Source organism: Poecilia mexicana, unplaced genomic scaffold, assembly GCF_051168715.1.
Source record: "Poecilia mexicana isolate PSO_F unplaced genomic scaffold, ASM5116871v1 scaffold_11, whole genome shotgun sequence".
Lineage (NCBI taxonomy): Eukaryota > Metazoa > Chordata > Actinopteri > Cyprinodontiformes > Poeciliidae > Poecilia > Poecilia mexicana.
Window position 1 is genome coordinate 22,065,162 of NW_028263380.1, and position 18,622 is coordinate 22,083,783.

The following is an 18,622-nucleotide window of genomic DNA, read 5'->3' on the forward strand; positions in this document are numbered from 1 at the left end:
TTAGTCATGTTGAAAACAATGCAAGCTATTTTACAATACTAAGATTCATAGACAATTTATGAGCCTCCTGAAGAAAAAGTCAAACTGAAATGCAACCTAATAGTTCCTGTTAGAAAAGAAGACGACTACAAGGACAGTGGAAAATGCAAAAAATGAGTAACAGACATCAAAGCACCCAGAAAATGCACAAAGCGTCATTAAACTAATACAAGCACATGTAAAATAATCAGATAATGTTGCATCTATCAGACACCTTTAAGATTACGCCTCCAAATAAGGGAAAATGACAGCTAATGGGTAGCTAATCAAAGTCTAATGTAAATTTATGAGTAGGATAAAATACCATGTGAATCATGTAGACTGATTTAAATACAGTCTCAAAGTGTTTTATTGATAATAACTACAACTAACACCATAGTCTGGTTTTGCACAGCGGGATTCTCAACATGTAATTTCAATGTGCAAAACGACGTCCCAAAAGAATGAAGCGTCTCTACAAAGTCAGCACTTTGCTCCTTCAGTCTTTTTTTATTAGCTCTAAATAATAATAATCTACCATACTAAAATATGTTTTAAGACATTATGGCAAAAGAAATGAGATTTTTGCATTCCAGCAACTATATGAAATGTCCACATTACATTAGAAAGCAATGCTACATCACTGCTGATAAATTATCTCATTTAAATATAAGTCCGATGGAAACTGTTCAACCAACTAACCAGCTCTCATTGGACAAAATGTGAAAACTTCAAGGCATGTGAATCCTTTTGTAAGGCATTGCATCTACCGTATTTTCCGCACTATAAGGCGCACCTAAAAACCTTCAACTTCCTCAAAAGCCGACAGTGCGCCTTATAATCCGGTGCGCCTTATATATGGACCGATATTGAGCCACAACAGGTCTAGTATCTACGGTAAGCAGCCGCCGACTTCATTTTCCCCCGTAGAAGAAGAAGTGCGCGATGCATGCTGGGATAGTTGTCAGAATGCTGGTTTGTTAATAAAGTTTGACTGACCTATCTACTTACCAACGGTCTATAATCAGGTCGTCTGCAGGTCATTTAGCACCACGTTCTCCATGAACATGCTGCGCGTGAACAGAGAAGGGTGACAATCGTCCGGCCACGCCCCGGCCCAGTCGCGGAAGGCTCTCCTCGCCGACCGGAGTCGGACTGTTTTGTTGACATTCCATTTAGTGCAGCTCCATCTAGTGGATGCATAACGTAACTCCAGCCTCTACTGTAATGTCTATATTATGCGCCTTATAATGCGGTGCGCCTTATATATGAAAAAAGTTTTAAAATAGGCCATTCATTGAAGGTGCGCCTTATAATCCAGTGCGCCTTATAGTGCGGAAAATAGGGTACTCATAAAATCATTGAAATAAAAAAAAACCCTCAGGGTTTACATTTCCAGATAAAAATTTACATTTCCAGATTTATTTTACAGTTTTTGTTTACAGTATTTTATTTTAGATTGTTTTTTTCTGACAGATGCACGTGGTTGCTGAAGTTCTCCGTTTCCTCGGCTCGTGCATATGAACTGTGGGTATGTGAAGTAAATGTGTGTGTGTGTGTTTACCATGCGTAGGTAGTTCATGAGGCTGGTCCCATGTTGCCAGATGAGGGGGGAGGTGCAGCTCAGTGGCTTCACGCCAATCTCCTGACTGCGGTTCAGCTCCCGCACCGCGCTCACCACCACGTGAACAGCATCAAACATCAGGGCGGATGACAGCTAGGTATGAAATAAATGAATAAGTAAGCATTTTCCCTTCCATCTCTTTTGCTCAAGAAGGTGCTATGAGGTTCCAGTCACAACACAACTATCATTTTAATAACTGAATTCTGCAGAAAGTATTCAAGGTTACAAACCCATAATGAATTGTACAAACAGTTAAATTTAATTCTAAGGGTTTGTTAATTTGTTGAAAAGTGTATGAAAAGCACATTGGCTGATATAAATTAAAACAAATGATTGTTGCATCTCTGTTGACTGTGCATGAATACATCTGAAGACGAAAAGAATGTAGAATATCCCAGTTATACTGTCAGCAGAGCTTTGATGAGACAAATAGATACAAATACATACAAGTTATCAGTAAGAAGTTCATGCAGAATGTTGTAAAGTTGCTGCAGCACACAATGTACATACACACAGTTTCATAGAATCCTTCAAAAGACAATGAAATTGATTAAATCAACAACATTTTATTTAACTGCACAACCAATAACTTCCAGTTAAGGTTTTAAAGTCTTCAAAATAAGAAGGAGGGAAGTGGACCAGACTTTCGCCCAGTGCTCCATTGTATTTATTGTGATGATGATAAAAGCATTGAGAAAAATATATATTGCAAAATTCCTTGCTGTTTTATTTAGCTGTAAATCTTTTCACTATATTTGGAGATAAATAAACAAACCCGTTTCCAATAAGCTACTTTACTGCACTGTGTGCATTAAGTAAGTGCTCCAAATAAATACAAGTAAATGTAGCTTTTCCTATGCTTTCATGAAAGTAGTAATGGAGAGAAAGACTTTCAAGTGTGAAAATAATCCCAGCCATACTCAATAGAAGTTCAGTGGTACTATCACATTGTGACACAATATTTTATTTTCCTCCCAAAAGATGGTAAATGATGCCACATCACTTGCATGAAGAAAAACTTGAGACTGAAAATTCTTCATTGGGTGAAAAAAAAAAAACATATCACGATGCAGAAAGCAATTACTTTAAAGTCACTTTATGGTGCATTCATACCTGATTACATTCTGCTTAATCATCCACTCAACCGGATAACCTGTGTGATGTACAATCCGTCATCTATCCTGGTTCAGTGGGGTCTGCGCAGGAAGCCCACATGTTTTGTGGCTGTACTGATTGTGCACACTTACAGGGCAAAGTCACCACGCTGTCTGTGTGCATTTTTGTCATGCAGATGACAAAGTAGCTCATCAACCTCCCTCCACTGAGGCTGTAGCAAGAGATGCATTTTTCTTAATGGAATGCTACATTTTGTATTTTTAACTTAGGAAAAATACAGATGTGTGCAGGCAGGCTGCATTCATGGAAAAAGCAAAAGTATGTTGAACCCTTTTGAGGGTCAGATAAGATGGAGAGACAGAAAAACCAGTCCATAAATTAGGCAATATGAAATGAAGTGGAAATGACAGGCAAAAAAGGAAAAAGAGGCTTGGAGAAAAACCCCAGTTGGAATCTGTCAGTATTCGGAATATACTATATATTATATACTATATAATAACTTATAGTATATAAGTTATTAATATATGATTAATATAAAGAGCTGAAGATCAAAGTTCATAGATCCGGCTCCCAAAACCTTTGAGGTTCTGAGGCAGTCTGAACAGATTGAAATTACTTCTGGGTGATGCAAGCAACTAGTCGGGATATTGTTGAGGAAGAAAAATATCGACTTGATCAATATTTAGTTTCTCTTCTTTTACAGCAGACAGCAAAGACGGGCAGGCTCCAGACGTTTGAGGTGTGTGAAAAAAAATCAGACTGTCAGTCAGAAAGCAATACTGAAGTCAACAAGCGTTTTACCATAGAACAACATAAAGAAGTGGCAACAAAGAGAGGAGCATTCAGAAAATAGCTCAGACGTTGTTCGAGGTGGGCTTCAAAACAAAACAAAGAAAATCTATTTATTGGCAGCTACAAAAATCACAGTCGAAATAGCAAAGACGCTTTAGCACAGAGACGAGAAAAACTTCAAACACAAAAGGAAAGCAGACGAGTGAGGGAGAAAAGAAGGTAAAAAGGATGGTAATGAGATTGGACAAAAATGGATGCAACTTTGTTGTGTCTTTCTTTTTTTGTATTTGGTTTAAGGTATAGCAATAACATACATGTTGATTGGTTATAATTGTAAAGCTGTTTACTCAGTCATTTTAGAGCACAAATAACTACTTAGATTTAAAACAGGAAGAAACTGCTGGCTGTAGTGTTTAGATCTCTGTTTCTCATTTGTTGAATTGTATATAAATGATTAGTGGCAACGTCACGGTTGTGAAGCTTTGGCTGAATTTGTGCAGAAAATAAGAAAAAGTTAAGCACACCTGCTATCAGTTGCATTCAACTCATGGGGCTGAATGATTCTATCAGAGTCTGTTTGGTCAGTTGTCTTTCAGACTGACACTCTTAGAGAATCAGATAAATTGCAGAGAGGCAGAGCTGTACAATCTGTGAAAGCTTGATAAAAAAGACAGATGCTTGCAGATAGAGGTTTTTGGCAAGGTAATAGATTCAGAGCTTAATGACATCAGCTAAGAATGGTTTGAAATGAGAGACAGATAGATAAGGGAAAAAGAGAACGTGAGAAAAAATAATTGGCAGCTCTCACGGGTTTTTGTCAGGAACCACAGCTGTTTCTGCAGGCTCACATGTGCCACTTTGCAGTGAGCTGACTCCTCATATATCAGTCTCAAACTTTTCGAACATGCCCTTTCTGCTCGTCAACATGGTATAAACATTCCTAATTAGCATCCAAGCAGACTTCAGTGTGTTGCTTATTTTAACATAAGCATTGCGTGTGAGATTCGTAGGACAAGACAGAGTGGACGATGACACAGAAGACACAAATATGCCACACAAATCGGTATATGAGAGAAACTTTCCTCTTAATTATTTCGACTTTTTTATAAGATGGTCTTAATACAGCATGTGCTTTGTCTCATTATTTTCATATTTTTTAACAGTCAACATAAACAAATCGACTGACGTGCATAAACATACGAATAAAACATCCAGAAGTACAGCACAGTTATAATGATGAAAGAGTTTCTATATAGATGAGGCATATTTTAATTTAAAGCCTTATAACTTTCTACTTTATATTGTTATTTCTTTAAGGTTATTAATGTTTCAGGAAAAAAAGGGAAATAGAGCACAAACATGGTTTGTTGTGAGAGCTCAGATCAGAATCAGGTTGCTGCAATAAGAAAAATAAAAAAGCTTATTTTTAGAATTTATCTATGTTGAATAACTGCAAAGTGAAATTCTCCAACATATAATTGTACTTGCATTGAAGTAAAGACCATTTGGGACTATTTAAATTGCTTCAGCTTGATCAGTCTTTGCTCAGATTAAGTGCTACCATGTTCATCTTTGGTCTGCATACAGCTGGAGGGTGAAGACATTTTCTGTGAATTTCTCTCACCGCAGGTCCTGGGTACGGGTTGATGTTGCACCCTTCTTTCCACGACAAGTTCAGGCTCCTGATGAAATCCAGGTAGAAAGGATGGGAGATGTTCAACATGGAGAAACCAACGATGTTGGACTGGTCACCCACCACATCATCTAGCTGGAGCAGAGGGAAATCCTTAAGGCCAGATGACAAAGAAAGGAAGAAAGTAAAACTTTTTGTCAGCAATTTATTTAAAATTGGCATTGAGCATTCCAGATAGCAGAACATATTAAACTTAAAATAATTTTCAGATCAAGACATGAGAAAATAAAAAATATGGAAATCATTGAAAGACCAGGATTGGATTTTCTTCAGGCTAGTCGACTTTAAAACTCAGAGTTGGCTCATAATGTAAAAGTAAAATAGAGATGGACATCAAAAGCTGGGAAATTTCAAAGAAATTCAAATAGTCCTTGAAGACAAGTTGATGTCACGCTGAGCTCTGCTGCTGAAACAAACCAGAATCAAAATGTTTGTTTTGCCCTCAAAGGGTTTGTGTTACGCAACACATGCTGACACTGAAATATTTAGCCAGAGTTGTAGGGAGCAGAGAATGTGGGTGAGCGAACCAAACACTCCTCCTGCTGATTTGTCACCTGATGATAACATCAGGTGACACCAGCTGTCAACACAATTGTATTACACTGAAATAAACTAACCCTGCTGTTTCCTTTTTTTTAAGTTAGACCAAATAAGGGAAAAAATAACACTTTCAACTTATTCATTTCATTTCTTGCCCAGAAAACAACAATCAACAGCGATTCTCTAACATAATTACAACATAGGCATTTCTAAACTACTCTAATTAAATTACTTTGGCATTGCTAAGTCTCAAATCGTGCCAAATCTAAAAGCAGCAGATGGCATGTCAGCATATGTCACTTCTGGTTTGGTGGCATATGCTGATTCTACAGCAACGTGTGCCTGCCATTAGATGGTACGCCGCTGATTCGGATCACTTTAGCTCAGCGGGTGATGCTGCATCTTGCTGTTAGTTCGCACATTTATTGATAATTCTGCCATGCTTTTATACTTCTTTCAAAAGAATTATACAAATAGACGTACACAAGTGGATGATCTAAAATTAACTGTGATTCTATAAGGGTAGGGTACTTTTCCCAAATGTTTGTTTATATGAAGACTTTAATCATACTTTTACATTTTTTTATAAAGCAAATATAAATCTGCATACAAATGCTTAAGATCTCAGATCAACTCTAGATAACTCTAGATAAGCAACTATACTGATGAATACTGAGAGATCTGTGCAACTTTAACTTTTGAAAATGATTATTTTACAATCTGGCTTGATTCATATCTCATTTATGTGAATATAAGATTTGAACTATGTCACCGCTGTTCAGGCATTTGATTTTTGGGTGTGCAAATCACCCGTATGAAACTCACAGCTCTTCTTTTTTGGCTAAATTTGGCTAAATGTCCAAACATCTGGTCAGCAGCTGTTAGCATGAGCTAACAGCTAGACTGTCACTGGCTGTGTCTCCACTCTGGATTGTTTTGACATAAATGTCTAATTAGAAAAAAAAAAGTCTATAAAAGATATAAAACACTTCAATTTATTAATTAATTTATTATGCAGATGTATAGATTTTGAAGCTTTCTTTGCTGATCAGTACAAATATATATATATATATATTTTACATTTATTCACTAAAACATCTCTGTCTTTTTCTTATCTGTTGTATTTCCATTGTTTCTTGCGGCTGAGAAACTGTTGCTGTCATTGTTGCCGATGCTCTTGCCGGATGCCAAATCAATTTCAGCAGCAGCCAGGCCGGCTGTCAGACTGTCGCCCTGCCAGCTCTGACAAAGAGCAGTTGGCTGGCCGGGTTGCAGGGACCAGGCCAACGCTGCTGAGGGAGAAAGCACTGCGACAGCATTCCAGAAGGACACCAGTGATGCATTGACTGCAGCATGCTTCACGCTAGATGTTCATTTAAAAAGAAGCTGGTCTTTAGGCTAGTCCATGCTGGTAACTAATGAGTTCAACTGTTTAAACATGTGAGCTCTTAAAAGCAGAGTAATGCTCAAGAGGCAATGACCTTCACAAGTCCTTAGGAGTTTGATGGGTAAATTAATAAAGGTAATAACTTTCTGATTATTTTACTTTGACATGCACACTTTAACGTTTTAAGTTCCTCTATGCATTTAAGTAGTAAGTTTTTCTAAGATGAAGAGTCACTAGCTGCTGTGTGAGAAGTTCATCTGTAACCATGCCAGTGGTTAGTGGAGCTGCTTTTACAATTACATGTTCAAGTATTGGAAGCATTTTCAGACACTGCATTGCAGCAATAATAACTAATACCAACTGATTCCCCGCATGGTAGAGGCCTTCACCAACAGCTGGTCATGGTTTGAATCTCATACATGCTTAAAACATCATTTCACAATTATTTTCAGTCAAACACCCAAATACCTGCTGACCTCTCAACTCATAAACACTAACTGAGGAATCAACAGGTGGCACTTGAATGAGAAGAGTAACACTTTGATGTTATCTTAAAAGACTATCGGTAAAGTGAGTATTGAACATATAACTGATTTCTTTAGATATTGTCAGTGTTGCCATTGACAACAATCCACCTCATCCAGACATACAAAGAAAGCAAAGTACACTAGTTCATAAACAAAGTTATGTTTACAGGGAGTCAAACATTGAACAGACTTACAGAAACTCATTACTATGTGTGAAAGCTATTTTTGGTAATGAGAACTTCAGGAAATCCACTGTACTAAGAATTATTTAGATGTGAATTTGACAAATGTCTTAAAACAAATTACAGCCTTAAATCTTTTAAAGATCGAATCTTTGCGTTATTAGTTTTTCTTGGGTTATTGTTTCCTCTCCTCTGTGAGAGATTCCATGAACTTATGGCTCGATGAGGACGCTGAAAGTTGACTCCAATCCAGTCCTAAGTTTAGAAAAAAAAAAACTGTAACCATCACTATTAGTGGTTTGCAATAGGAAGACTTTTGTGAAGGTCTCATTGTTTTGTTAATGAGATCCATCAGTTATTATCAAACCAGCTAATATTGATTTACACATTGCTGCAGGAATGACTCAGTTTTTACCTGGGTTCTCTGCTTTCTGTGGCTTTCACAGATACTTCTTTTTTTTAGTTTATGCATACCTTCATGAGGGGAGTAATTTGCTTTTTATGTGTGGCGTAGTGGAGTTGTTGTCGACAGCTGGATGTACATTTTATGTCTAAATCCTTAAACTGAGTAAATCCCAGGTTGTTAGTCCACCCACGCATGCACGCATCAACACTAAGGACAATTTAAATGGTGATTTAATCTAACACATATGTTTTGGACAGTCAGAAGTAACTAGAGAGGACCTGGGCCTACATGGGAAGAACGTACACGATTCACACAGAAAGACTCTGCAGTTCTAAAAACTGCATGCAACCGCAAACAGACAAATAAAAATAAATGAATCTCAAACCAAATTATTAACTGTAATGAGTTTGTTAACTTTAAGCAGTTTAAAATGAACCAGTATGTAGTTGGCAATAAAAAAGACAGATTAAGCAACAATAATGATTCCCACAGACTAGAAATCGGAGCAGAATCATCATGCCTAATGATTGACTCCCTTTTGTGTTGCGTATGCTCCAAGAACATTAGGGTTAATATTGAAATCGCACTTTTCTTCACCAGCATTTTTACAGTCTGCAGAGCATGTTCAGTGCAAAGTTAAAGGTAGGTCACTGACACCGCTGCAGGTGAATGAAAATGCAAGAAAGAGGAGGCAGCGCTGAGATTGGGGGGGGAATGACAAATTTGCCCTTGGTTTGTTAGTGCTGTGTGAACGGCCCCGTTAAAGTCTCATGTCATGCAGTGTTTAGAGTCAAGGCAGAGATCGAGAAACGTTATTATCCATGCAGGTTCTTTGTACAAGGGCACGACACCAAACAGGGGAATTATAATGATGACAAACAGTGGAAGGAGCAGCATGCATCTCTGATGAGCAGGGAGAGATGGAGAGAGGGAGAGAACAGGAAAGCTTCGCTTAAGGATGTAACATAAAAAAATATCCTGGAGGTGTGAAAAGGCTGCTTACACAGGAAAACACCAGATATTTTGCTAACGGTAGTATCTGGAAAAAAAAAATGCTGTAGGGATATTGAGACAGAAAAGAAATTTGGTAAAATAAATTAACAGGAAAGTTTGAAGCCAAGGGGGGAAAGTACAAAGCAAATGATAGTAAAAGTAAGGAGTCCAATAAAATGTACGGTGATTCAGAAGAAGCAAAAAAATACAAGAACGGAGCACAATTTTTCAAGGTTAGAAGACACGTAGAAAAAGACAGAAGAAGTGAAGGTGCGACGAGAAAATGACAGAAAATAAAACTAGATAAATCAATAAAAAAATATTTATGGAGCACTTTTCATACCCAGCAGGTCAGATGGAAGAAAACGTTCTTCACAGAGGATAAAACAGAAGTACAGAGATTGAATGTCTAAAGACTTCGGGGCAATCAGGGTGGCAGTGGTCCAGGAGGTAGGAGTTCACAGATTTCTCTACTCATAATGTACAGTGTGTAAAATAGATAAAACAAAACAAAAACTGCTTTGGTTAAAAATGTTTACCTTTTAAACATTGCGCCCTCCTATGTGAACCATAAGGAAATTTGAAGCTGATTATTAAATAGCTGACTGGGTGAGTATATGAGTTGATAGACGGTGAATCAATATATTAAATAAAACATATCCACATGTGCAACTCTGCGTCTGTGAAGTCTCTTTCTGTCCTGAGGCCAGATTAAAAAAGGAGGATCTGAACGGTGGCATTAAAAAAACAAGAATTGGGTTCATTTTCAAGATGTTATTTTACTCACTTTCTGTCCAACAATGTTATTCCTTCAGCACGCATCAATATTGCATTCACCTCATCAAATATGAACGTTAGGTAATGATGTCATTTAGCAACTTTCAGGACGACCAATTCTTTCCTCACAGAGAAATTGGCAATACTGACATAAACAAAAGTGGCTGAAAGTGAATCGATGTGTGTGTTACAGTGAAACTTAGATCTAATCATTGCATCAACCTCAATCAAACTTTTTCCTATTCCACGGTCAAAAACAAATCAGTGCAACCATTAATCACGATAACCCTGCAGGGCTAAACTGATGGATGTATACTCAGGTCAGGGATTATCTGTATCTTTCCTATTTCCAAATTCCAAGTTTTGTCCATTATTTTTCCAACAAAAAGTGATTAAAAAGGAAAAGAAAAGCGATACAGAGAAAAACACTGTGATAAAGGTGTCCAAGAATTGGGCAAGCAGGAAAATAAAAAAATAAAAAAAGGTAATTACAAGGCAAAAGAAACAGGTATAAGGGGAAAAAAAATACTACTGATATATGGCCAGAGTGTGTAAGGAGTAGCAGGATGTAGATATGTTAGATGAAGATAAATAACCAATTGGAAATTCCTCTTGAATGATTTCGGATCAACAACTCTACAAGGCAAAAGGCTCTTACCATGGTGGTGAGGATGTACTTGTAGAAGGCTGACATCATCCCCAGCTCGTTAGCCTGCAACGCACAAAGATGAAAGGAGAAAGGTGAAGAAGGAAACCTCAATCCTAAACAAAGAAAAAAACACAACAGTTTTTTCATCAGGAAGTCTCATTTATCCATTATTTAAAGTCTCTACCAGATTTATTTATTCTTTAAATGTACAGCAGCCAGCAGGACGCCACATTAGAAGCAAAGAAAAGGTTGAAAAGAAGGAAGCTAAACGAGTTTAGTGTGAAATTTTTGGTTGAGTAAAATAAAACCAAGAAGACACTTTGATTTAACCTAAATCAGGCAATAGACTGAGGACACGACTGACAATGCAGACCCATCTTCTGTTTATTTTGCTACTGTTTTACGCCTGTTATTGAATGATTTCAGCACAGATTTCACAACGTGGATTTCACTACTTATTTCTAGACAAATCCACTAGGACCAGCAGATGGGAGCAATGAACACCTATTTTTGCTTTAACATAAATGTTATCCTCTCTTTAGACCCAAACAGAAACAGCTGTTAATCAAAAAGATGGAGAAAATGTTTTATTTTTATCATTTGAATTAACAGAGAACTCCAGGTCCTGACCTCATGAAATATCCATTAAAAAGGCTTCCCCTTAAATGATTCATGAGGCGAAAAGCATTGACTGAAGGACAGCATTAGGCTGTATTAATTTGTATTTATTTTGAATTACAAAATAACATTTACATTCAAAAAAAGAGGTAATTGATTTCTAAAGTTTCCCTGCCTCTCTGCTTCTCTCCTTCACCTCAGCGCTCCAGTCATGAGAGCAAAGATTTCTCAGGGCCGCTTACGACGGTATGAGATGCAGACATTTGTTTATGTATTTGATTTAAATTTATGAATATTTACATGCGAATTATCTGTGGAAATGTTACACATTAAATGGTTTGGTTTCCATATTTGTATTTATTTGATTAGAATAAGAAATAATTCTCCTGCTTTGGATACTTTTCAGGTACAAAGAACAAGATCGATTGTGGACTCCATCAACTGGTTTTGCAGGAAAAAAAAAAACCCCTAAGAGTTTAATCATCTCAGTAAACAATAAAACACTTAAATTGAACAAGAAGAGGAGATGTTTCACATAATGCTATAGGCCTTTTACGGTCTCAGAAGAGCAGTTTGTAATCACAGCAGCAAACCAAATGACGCAAATCAGATTTTGATTTCTTCGTTGTTGTCTTCTGCCTTTTAGTCAGATTCTAAAAATGATATATTATAGTGAGTCATAAAGTAAGAAACGCAGTCTGAGAACATTTGAGCACATTGGAGCCGACAGTTTTTTGAGTACAGTGTTTCCCATTATAAAGCTACCAACAGTGACAGGGTGGGCATTATTATTTCCTAACTGTGCAGATGTCAAGGTTAGTGTGTGGGATTCTGGTGTAATAGTGTTTCACAAGTCATCTTGCCAATTCTTCTTTAAATATGGCTTTTTTCTGGTTGCCTCTGGTTGTTTAGATGGAAGAATTACCAGGATCAACAACCAAACTAGTTCAAATATTGTGTCTGTAGATGTGAGTGAGTCCAGCTCTGCTGATTTGGTCCATTGTAAAACTAAAACAGTCACAACTTAGATTTTAGAGCAACTGACAGAAAATAATCAATTTTACTTTAATGCAACTTTAATTAGTTCTCTTTCTGGTAAGTCTAAATGTGAGCTAAAAGTTTTCTAATTGTCTAACAACACTAGAAGAATAACTCGTCTTTGTTTTTTAATAGAGTTGCCATGAGACTGATTTGATATGAGCCACAACTTATGTGCTTTGGATATTTTGATTGTTAATTATGTTTGACAAAGAAGTGTTTTTTTAGTAGATGCTTGAAAAAAGATTTTTAATTATGTATAAGTTGTCACAATATACTCAAATCATGTTGCGCAGATGCCGTCAGAATTACTTTTAAAATAAATATTTACATATTTTGCTGATGTCCATGACATGCAGTGCACAGCCTCACCTTTCTGAGAATATGATAAGAGATGGAGGCATTAGCATCGATGATGATGGTAGCCACTTTGTCGTCACGGATCTCCTTCAGCAAAGGGGTGGGATCCAGACTTTCATCCAGCATTCGCACCGACAGCGTCTCCCTGGAGATAAGGAAGTGGCGAACAAGCTCCTCCAATCGGAGCAGGCCTGCAGAACAAGAAACAAAAGAGAGAAGCAAAAGTCTTTAAGAATGAAGTACAAATATGATAACTGCTCCTAAACATGGCTTTTAGAAGAATCTCTCTTTTTAATGGTAAAGTAACTCAGGAATTAGTTGATTCAACAAACAAGGATATAGGTGTCAGGCATTGTGAAGCTGAAAAAGTATGGGCCAGAAGAGACAGTATGTACATAAACAGTGTTCGATTGAGTAATAAGCTTGTTTGCTTGTTATATTATTACTTTGATTTGAAGAAGAGAAAAAAAAACTGAAATTGATGGGATTCAGAATCATTAGAGTGACAAATAACTGTTGCTGCTTCATTGCCCTAAAAGAGGCAATAAACAGACTGGGATAAAGGTGATTATGTAGAAAGGCCATTAATTTCTTTCCTCAGAGAGTGAATGTTGTCCCAGGTGTCCTAACAGATGTAAAAGCTTTTACTTTTTAGACACCTTCACGTTTCAAACAATCTAAAAAATAAAGAATATTTTTACAACTGGTAACTCTGTAATTTATTATAAATTAAAACGTATTCTTAAATGAAGCTTTATTAAGGAATACAGAGAAATACAAAAACAATTTTCACACACATCTCAGCTGATTAAAGAGCAACGGAAATTATGAAACCTTTTTAATCCTGTTCATGTTCTGCCTGCTTAGCTGAAGACATAATTTTTTGTTTTATGTTGTGTGGGTTCTTTAAACTGTTGGAAGTATTGACTGCTACCTACAAACATATTAAAATATAAGGACATTCTCCAGAAAATGTGTCTTTCTAACTTCAGTTAACTTTCACCAATCCTGTGGACTTAAAAACGCCACCCCAACAATCCTGAGAGAGGCGTAAATAGAAGATTAACACTCAATTATCAGCATGAATACACAGGAAATTCTCTAACAAGCAGGTCATTTCCCTCCTTCACCTATTTGGACACCCATTTTCTACCAACACATTTCTACCTTCACTCCAACATTTCTTTATTTTGCACCTTATTACCACTAACTGTGATTATAATCAAAATAATTATAATAATATAGTATCTCCTGTAGGTGTTATTTATCTGAGACACATAAGACAATGTTCTTACTGTGTACTGCAGGAAATGATTTGATATTAAGGGTTTTTAAATCTAGCACAAAGTGTCCCCAAGGCAGCGGTGAATTGATGCATGGTAGGTAAAAATCGTCCCATGACAGACGTTGCCTATGGTAACTGAAGAGGCTCTATAAGCACATGGTGTGAAATGACAAATAGGCCTGATGACCATCACAATTTTTTTTAACAAAATGGATGAGGTGCCTTTATGGACTGGTTGTGCCCTAGAAATAAAAAGGGCAAAATGTTGAAAGACGGGAACTGATAGTGACTGAATTCAAAGAGCGCAGAAAGAACGACAAATTACTAAAATAAAAGCTTATTACACCAAGCAATGATGTCAGACATAAAGAAGACGACAATATGGCTAAAAAGTTGGAAAAGTTGTTCTAAATGGTTCGAGAGCCTGATTTAAATTTTTTTTTTGTTTTGACTAAACAGCGACAGAAAGTGTAAGATTATATATATATATATATATATATATATATATATATATATATATATCATTTTTTTTTTCATTCATTAAAGACAAGAATTGTCCAACTTTAAATAGTCATAATCAGTAAAAACAAGTGAATCCTGAACTTAAAGAATTGCATGATAACTCTGATTGCAAAAACAATTTTTTAAAAATCCAGGAATCTAATGGATTTTGACTCTGGGAATCATAGTTTGGCTCTTCAGTGACAGATGTTTCCATCAGTTCTATGAAATGCTTTTTTCCTTTAAACGACTCTGAAGCATTAAAACAGCTGGCCCTCTAAATTGGCAGTCAATTATGAAAACGTTAGGAAGCTTCGCGTTATTATAACATATGGCAACCATTGTCATTAGACTTAGAAATCAGACATGGAATAGCTTTCAAAACAGTTTTAAAATTTTGTTCCTTCTTTATGTCTGTGAGTATTTGCTGTTTTACTAGTAAATAATTAACATGATTGTTTTTTGTTGTTTTAAAGTTGTTTAAAGATATTTGAAGAGACACTGGTAGGAACACATTTACACAGGAAATTAGATATAAAAAAGTAAAAGAAAGTATAAAAAGTATACCAATGTATGTCACTTTTTGGTAAATAATTCTGAAGTCCAATTTTTTCTTCCATAATCCCTCATTGCTCTGAGTCAGAAGACAACTTTGGTCCAAGCTGAGCCAAATCATGAAGTGGCCACATCACGCTGGAGGATGTGCTGCAACAAATCAAGTTCACATCAGCTCTGACTGTAAGGATTTGAAGAACCTTCTGGACACATTCCAGCTGCCAGACAGGACAGTAAATCTCCAAAGGTCTTTCAGATTCATCGCCTCAGCAGGTAGGACCGGATTTGGCAAACCCTAAGCTCACAATAAACTTATCGTCTGGACACATCAGTGAACTCTAAAGAGTTTGAAATAGCAACTGCTTTGAAAACCAAAAACCTTGATGGATGCAATGCACTTGCTCAGCACAAGCACCTAAATCCAGCACAGTGGCAGAAAACAGACAGAAAGAAAAGCAGAGATAGGAATAAGAGGAACAATCCAGAAACGCAAATTCAACTTATACAATTACCAGAAAATCCACAGTTGCATTAAATGAATTGTTTTTGGTCATAAATTAAATGAGACTGGATTATAAGAAACAAACGAAAGGGTATTGCTAATGAACTCACACTCTGCTTTAGCACAAATGAGGCTAGCTGTTGGGTAGCCAAAGGACTGCAGGATGGATCCGATGGCCAGGCTGAGGTCTTCGTTACTCGGGTAGAGAGTCACCGAGGCGAAGCGCAGGTATGGCAGTTTTGGGGTTTCTTCAGGGCCGATCTTCACATGAGGAATCTGAATCCAGACAGATGAAGACAAAGCAAAGAGAGAAGTACAGAGAAGCTGTGCAACAAGCTGAAGACCTAAACACTGTGCATGAGGAAGGAAATACATAGAAGGGAGGAAAGCAAAAGCGAGAAGAAGTGAAATGAAGGTCACAGCAACCAAAATCATATGTCATCACTTACAGGCAATTCTGTCTTAATCCACTGTCAGAAAGGAAATCTGAACACCAAAGCCTAGGCTTTAAAAAGTAAATAAAAAATTTAAAAGTGCTGCAGAACACATTTATTTTTCCTGCTATTTTGGTTTTGAAAAGAAGAAGAGACAAAAACAGAAACTTCTTCTCACTTCTTTTCAAAGAAGCAGTTAAAATGTCTTTGAAAATTATGTTGCAAAACATCATTTTTGTTTTCTTGTCTGTGTTTATCTGGAGGTGTATGTACGTGTGGACATGTATTCTTGTTTTTTATTACTTCATAAACATTTGTTCCAAATAAAGAATATCCATCTCAGAAGGAAATTTGTAAGTAGCGTGTGTCCTCAAAAAGGCAGAACCAAGAAAAAGAAAACTCAAAGACTACAGGTAAGATCATTTCTTCACAGACTAACATTTTAAATTACATATCTTATAGTATAAATACCAGAGCATGGCTGATGTGACCTGAAGGTTTGTATTAAACTGAGAAATTAATGAGAGATGAAAAAACGACTCACTACAGTAATGAATGATGAATGTAGTGACAGGAGAAATGTCTGAGCTTTAGCCTTGACTAACACCCACAGCAATTTAAAAGCTAAGCTGTAATTAACTCAACAGGGCTTTGCTCTGATCGGTAAAACATAATGTACAGAAGAAACTTAGAACCCAGAAGTACGAGACATGTCAGGTACAGGGTTCAGGATAAGACGATGGCTACAGGCTGGAAATAAAGAGTGAGATTGTGGCGATGTGGATTCACTGTGAACATGAATTCATCCGTTTATTATTGTTATTAAAAACACACTAGATGAGGGTAATTATAAAGTTTGCTGAAAATCTAATGTTGGTTTTTATAAAGAGCCAAATGGGCTGTTAGAAATCAGGACAAATTGTGCACTTATCCACTTACCGTGTGACCAAAGTAATTAAGACTCCTGGAAATTTTACTTTTAAATTGCTACAAACCAAAAAGTTTTGATCTGATTGAGATTGCAGTGATGAAGCTTTTCCAGCTGCTGCATGTTTCCTTATTTTTTTAGTTTATCTTTGGTGATGATATTCAAGATTGGAGGGCCTCCTTGCCATTACCCTAATATTTGAGCTTTCCTCGAACTTCCTCTGTGAGATTCTAGTTAGAACTTTGAGATGTTTATATTACTTACAGTCAGAAGAAACATGCAAGCAGAAAACGTCTGGCTTTGAACTCTTCTTCAAGAATCAAGCAGTAAATTTACCAGAGATGTGTTTCATTCATGTGACTGGAGAGTTTATCTGCTAGTTTGTTTAGAAAGAATCAATATTTTGTTGGGGAAGAATGCCATAGTTGGTTAACTCCTATATGACCAAAATCACATGCAGATGACTTGAGTGTATTCTGATTTCATTATCAACACATATGCAAGAAAAAAATGCTTTTATCCAAGTAATTTTGAATTTAAGTATGTTATTTGGTATTACTCTGTGTGTTGAATTGTAAAATAATAGTTTTATAGACCACAAAACAAAACCAATACCAAATCCCATCAGCGCTGACTTAATGAGGGTCAAAGGTCACCACAGAAACGTTGCTGGTCCAGTAAAGCATGGAGCGCTTTTCAGTCACAATTTAATTGCTTTTGATGAAACTATTAAAATATGTGAACGATAACAGCTGTTTTATCATAAAACACATTTTATGTGAGCAAAGACAACAGGAGAAAATCAAATGGAAAACAGGCAGTAGCATAATCCTTGTGCTAATTTAGAAATTATGTCAGAACCAATATACTGCTGTGTTAATGTATACAAAACATGGTAAATGGTTCATTTATCATGGACCTGTGTTAAGTGAGTTTGAAACTACCGAACACATAACCTTCCATGCAGAGGATGAAACTGGACAGAAGACATGCAGGTCTCTTTGTTATGGATGGTTTTCCAAACACTTTCTGAAGAAAATAGAACCGACTTACTGACATTGAGAAACAATCTGTTTGGATTGATTGAGTCTCTGCTCTAAGTTGATAGGCCCGTGAAGCTTCATACACCGACATAATCAGATGGCTTGAGGCTAGATATGGCTCACCTCTTTCTCCCCACAGATGTGACTGATGGTGGACCCTGAGGCGGGACTGGAGGCAGGGCCGATCACTGAGACCACGCCCTTAGGCAGGATCTGGCACACTAATGGGGACAAAGGATGCAGAAACAGAGGTCAGTGTCCAATTAAAGTTAACGTGAATATCTTGAATAACTTGAATATCATCGCTGTGGCCATTCTAACTATAATATTATAGTGAATACAGAAAAAATATAAACTGTGGGTAAAATTTTACCATCTCCCTTCTTATTATTGACACAATAAACCTACAAAAATAATCTAGGTCTATTATCCCAATCTAACTTTTCTTTCATGTAATGTTATTTGGTGGATGGGTTGCTTTCTTAGAATAAAAATTGCATATTTGACATTTAATCTAAAAAGGACTCAGTTATTTGCCGCATGAGGCATCATAGGTATGTGATGTTTATCTTACTCTTTATCAAGCTTTAGTTCTATATTTTTAAACCAACGTACCAACTTTACTGCAGGTATGAACTCAAGCTCCTAGGTAAC

General features: G+C 36.7%; 1 protein-coding gene across 1 annotated transcript in view; it reads right to left on the reverse strand.

The window, feature by feature from the left end:
* Positions 1-18,622, reverse strand: part of LOC106929400 (glutamate receptor ionotropic, kainate 5) — a 175,370-nt gene that overhangs the window by 44,277 nt on the left and 112,471 nt on the right. The window contains exons 4-9 of the mRNA XM_088010413.1: positions 18,092-18,189; positions 15,674-15,839; positions 12,733-12,911; positions 10,714-10,767; positions 5,175-5,336; positions 1,583-1,735 (exon numbers count right to left, since the gene is read on the reverse strand). Coding sequence (XP_087866539.1) covers positions 1,583-1,735; positions 5,175-5,336; positions 10,714-10,767; positions 12,733-12,911; positions 15,674-15,839; positions 18,092-18,189 — 812 coding nt within the window. The remainder of the gene's footprint in view (positions 1-1,582; positions 1,736-5,174; positions 5,337-10,713; positions 10,768-12,732; positions 12,912-15,673; positions 15,840-18,091; positions 18,190-18,622) is intronic.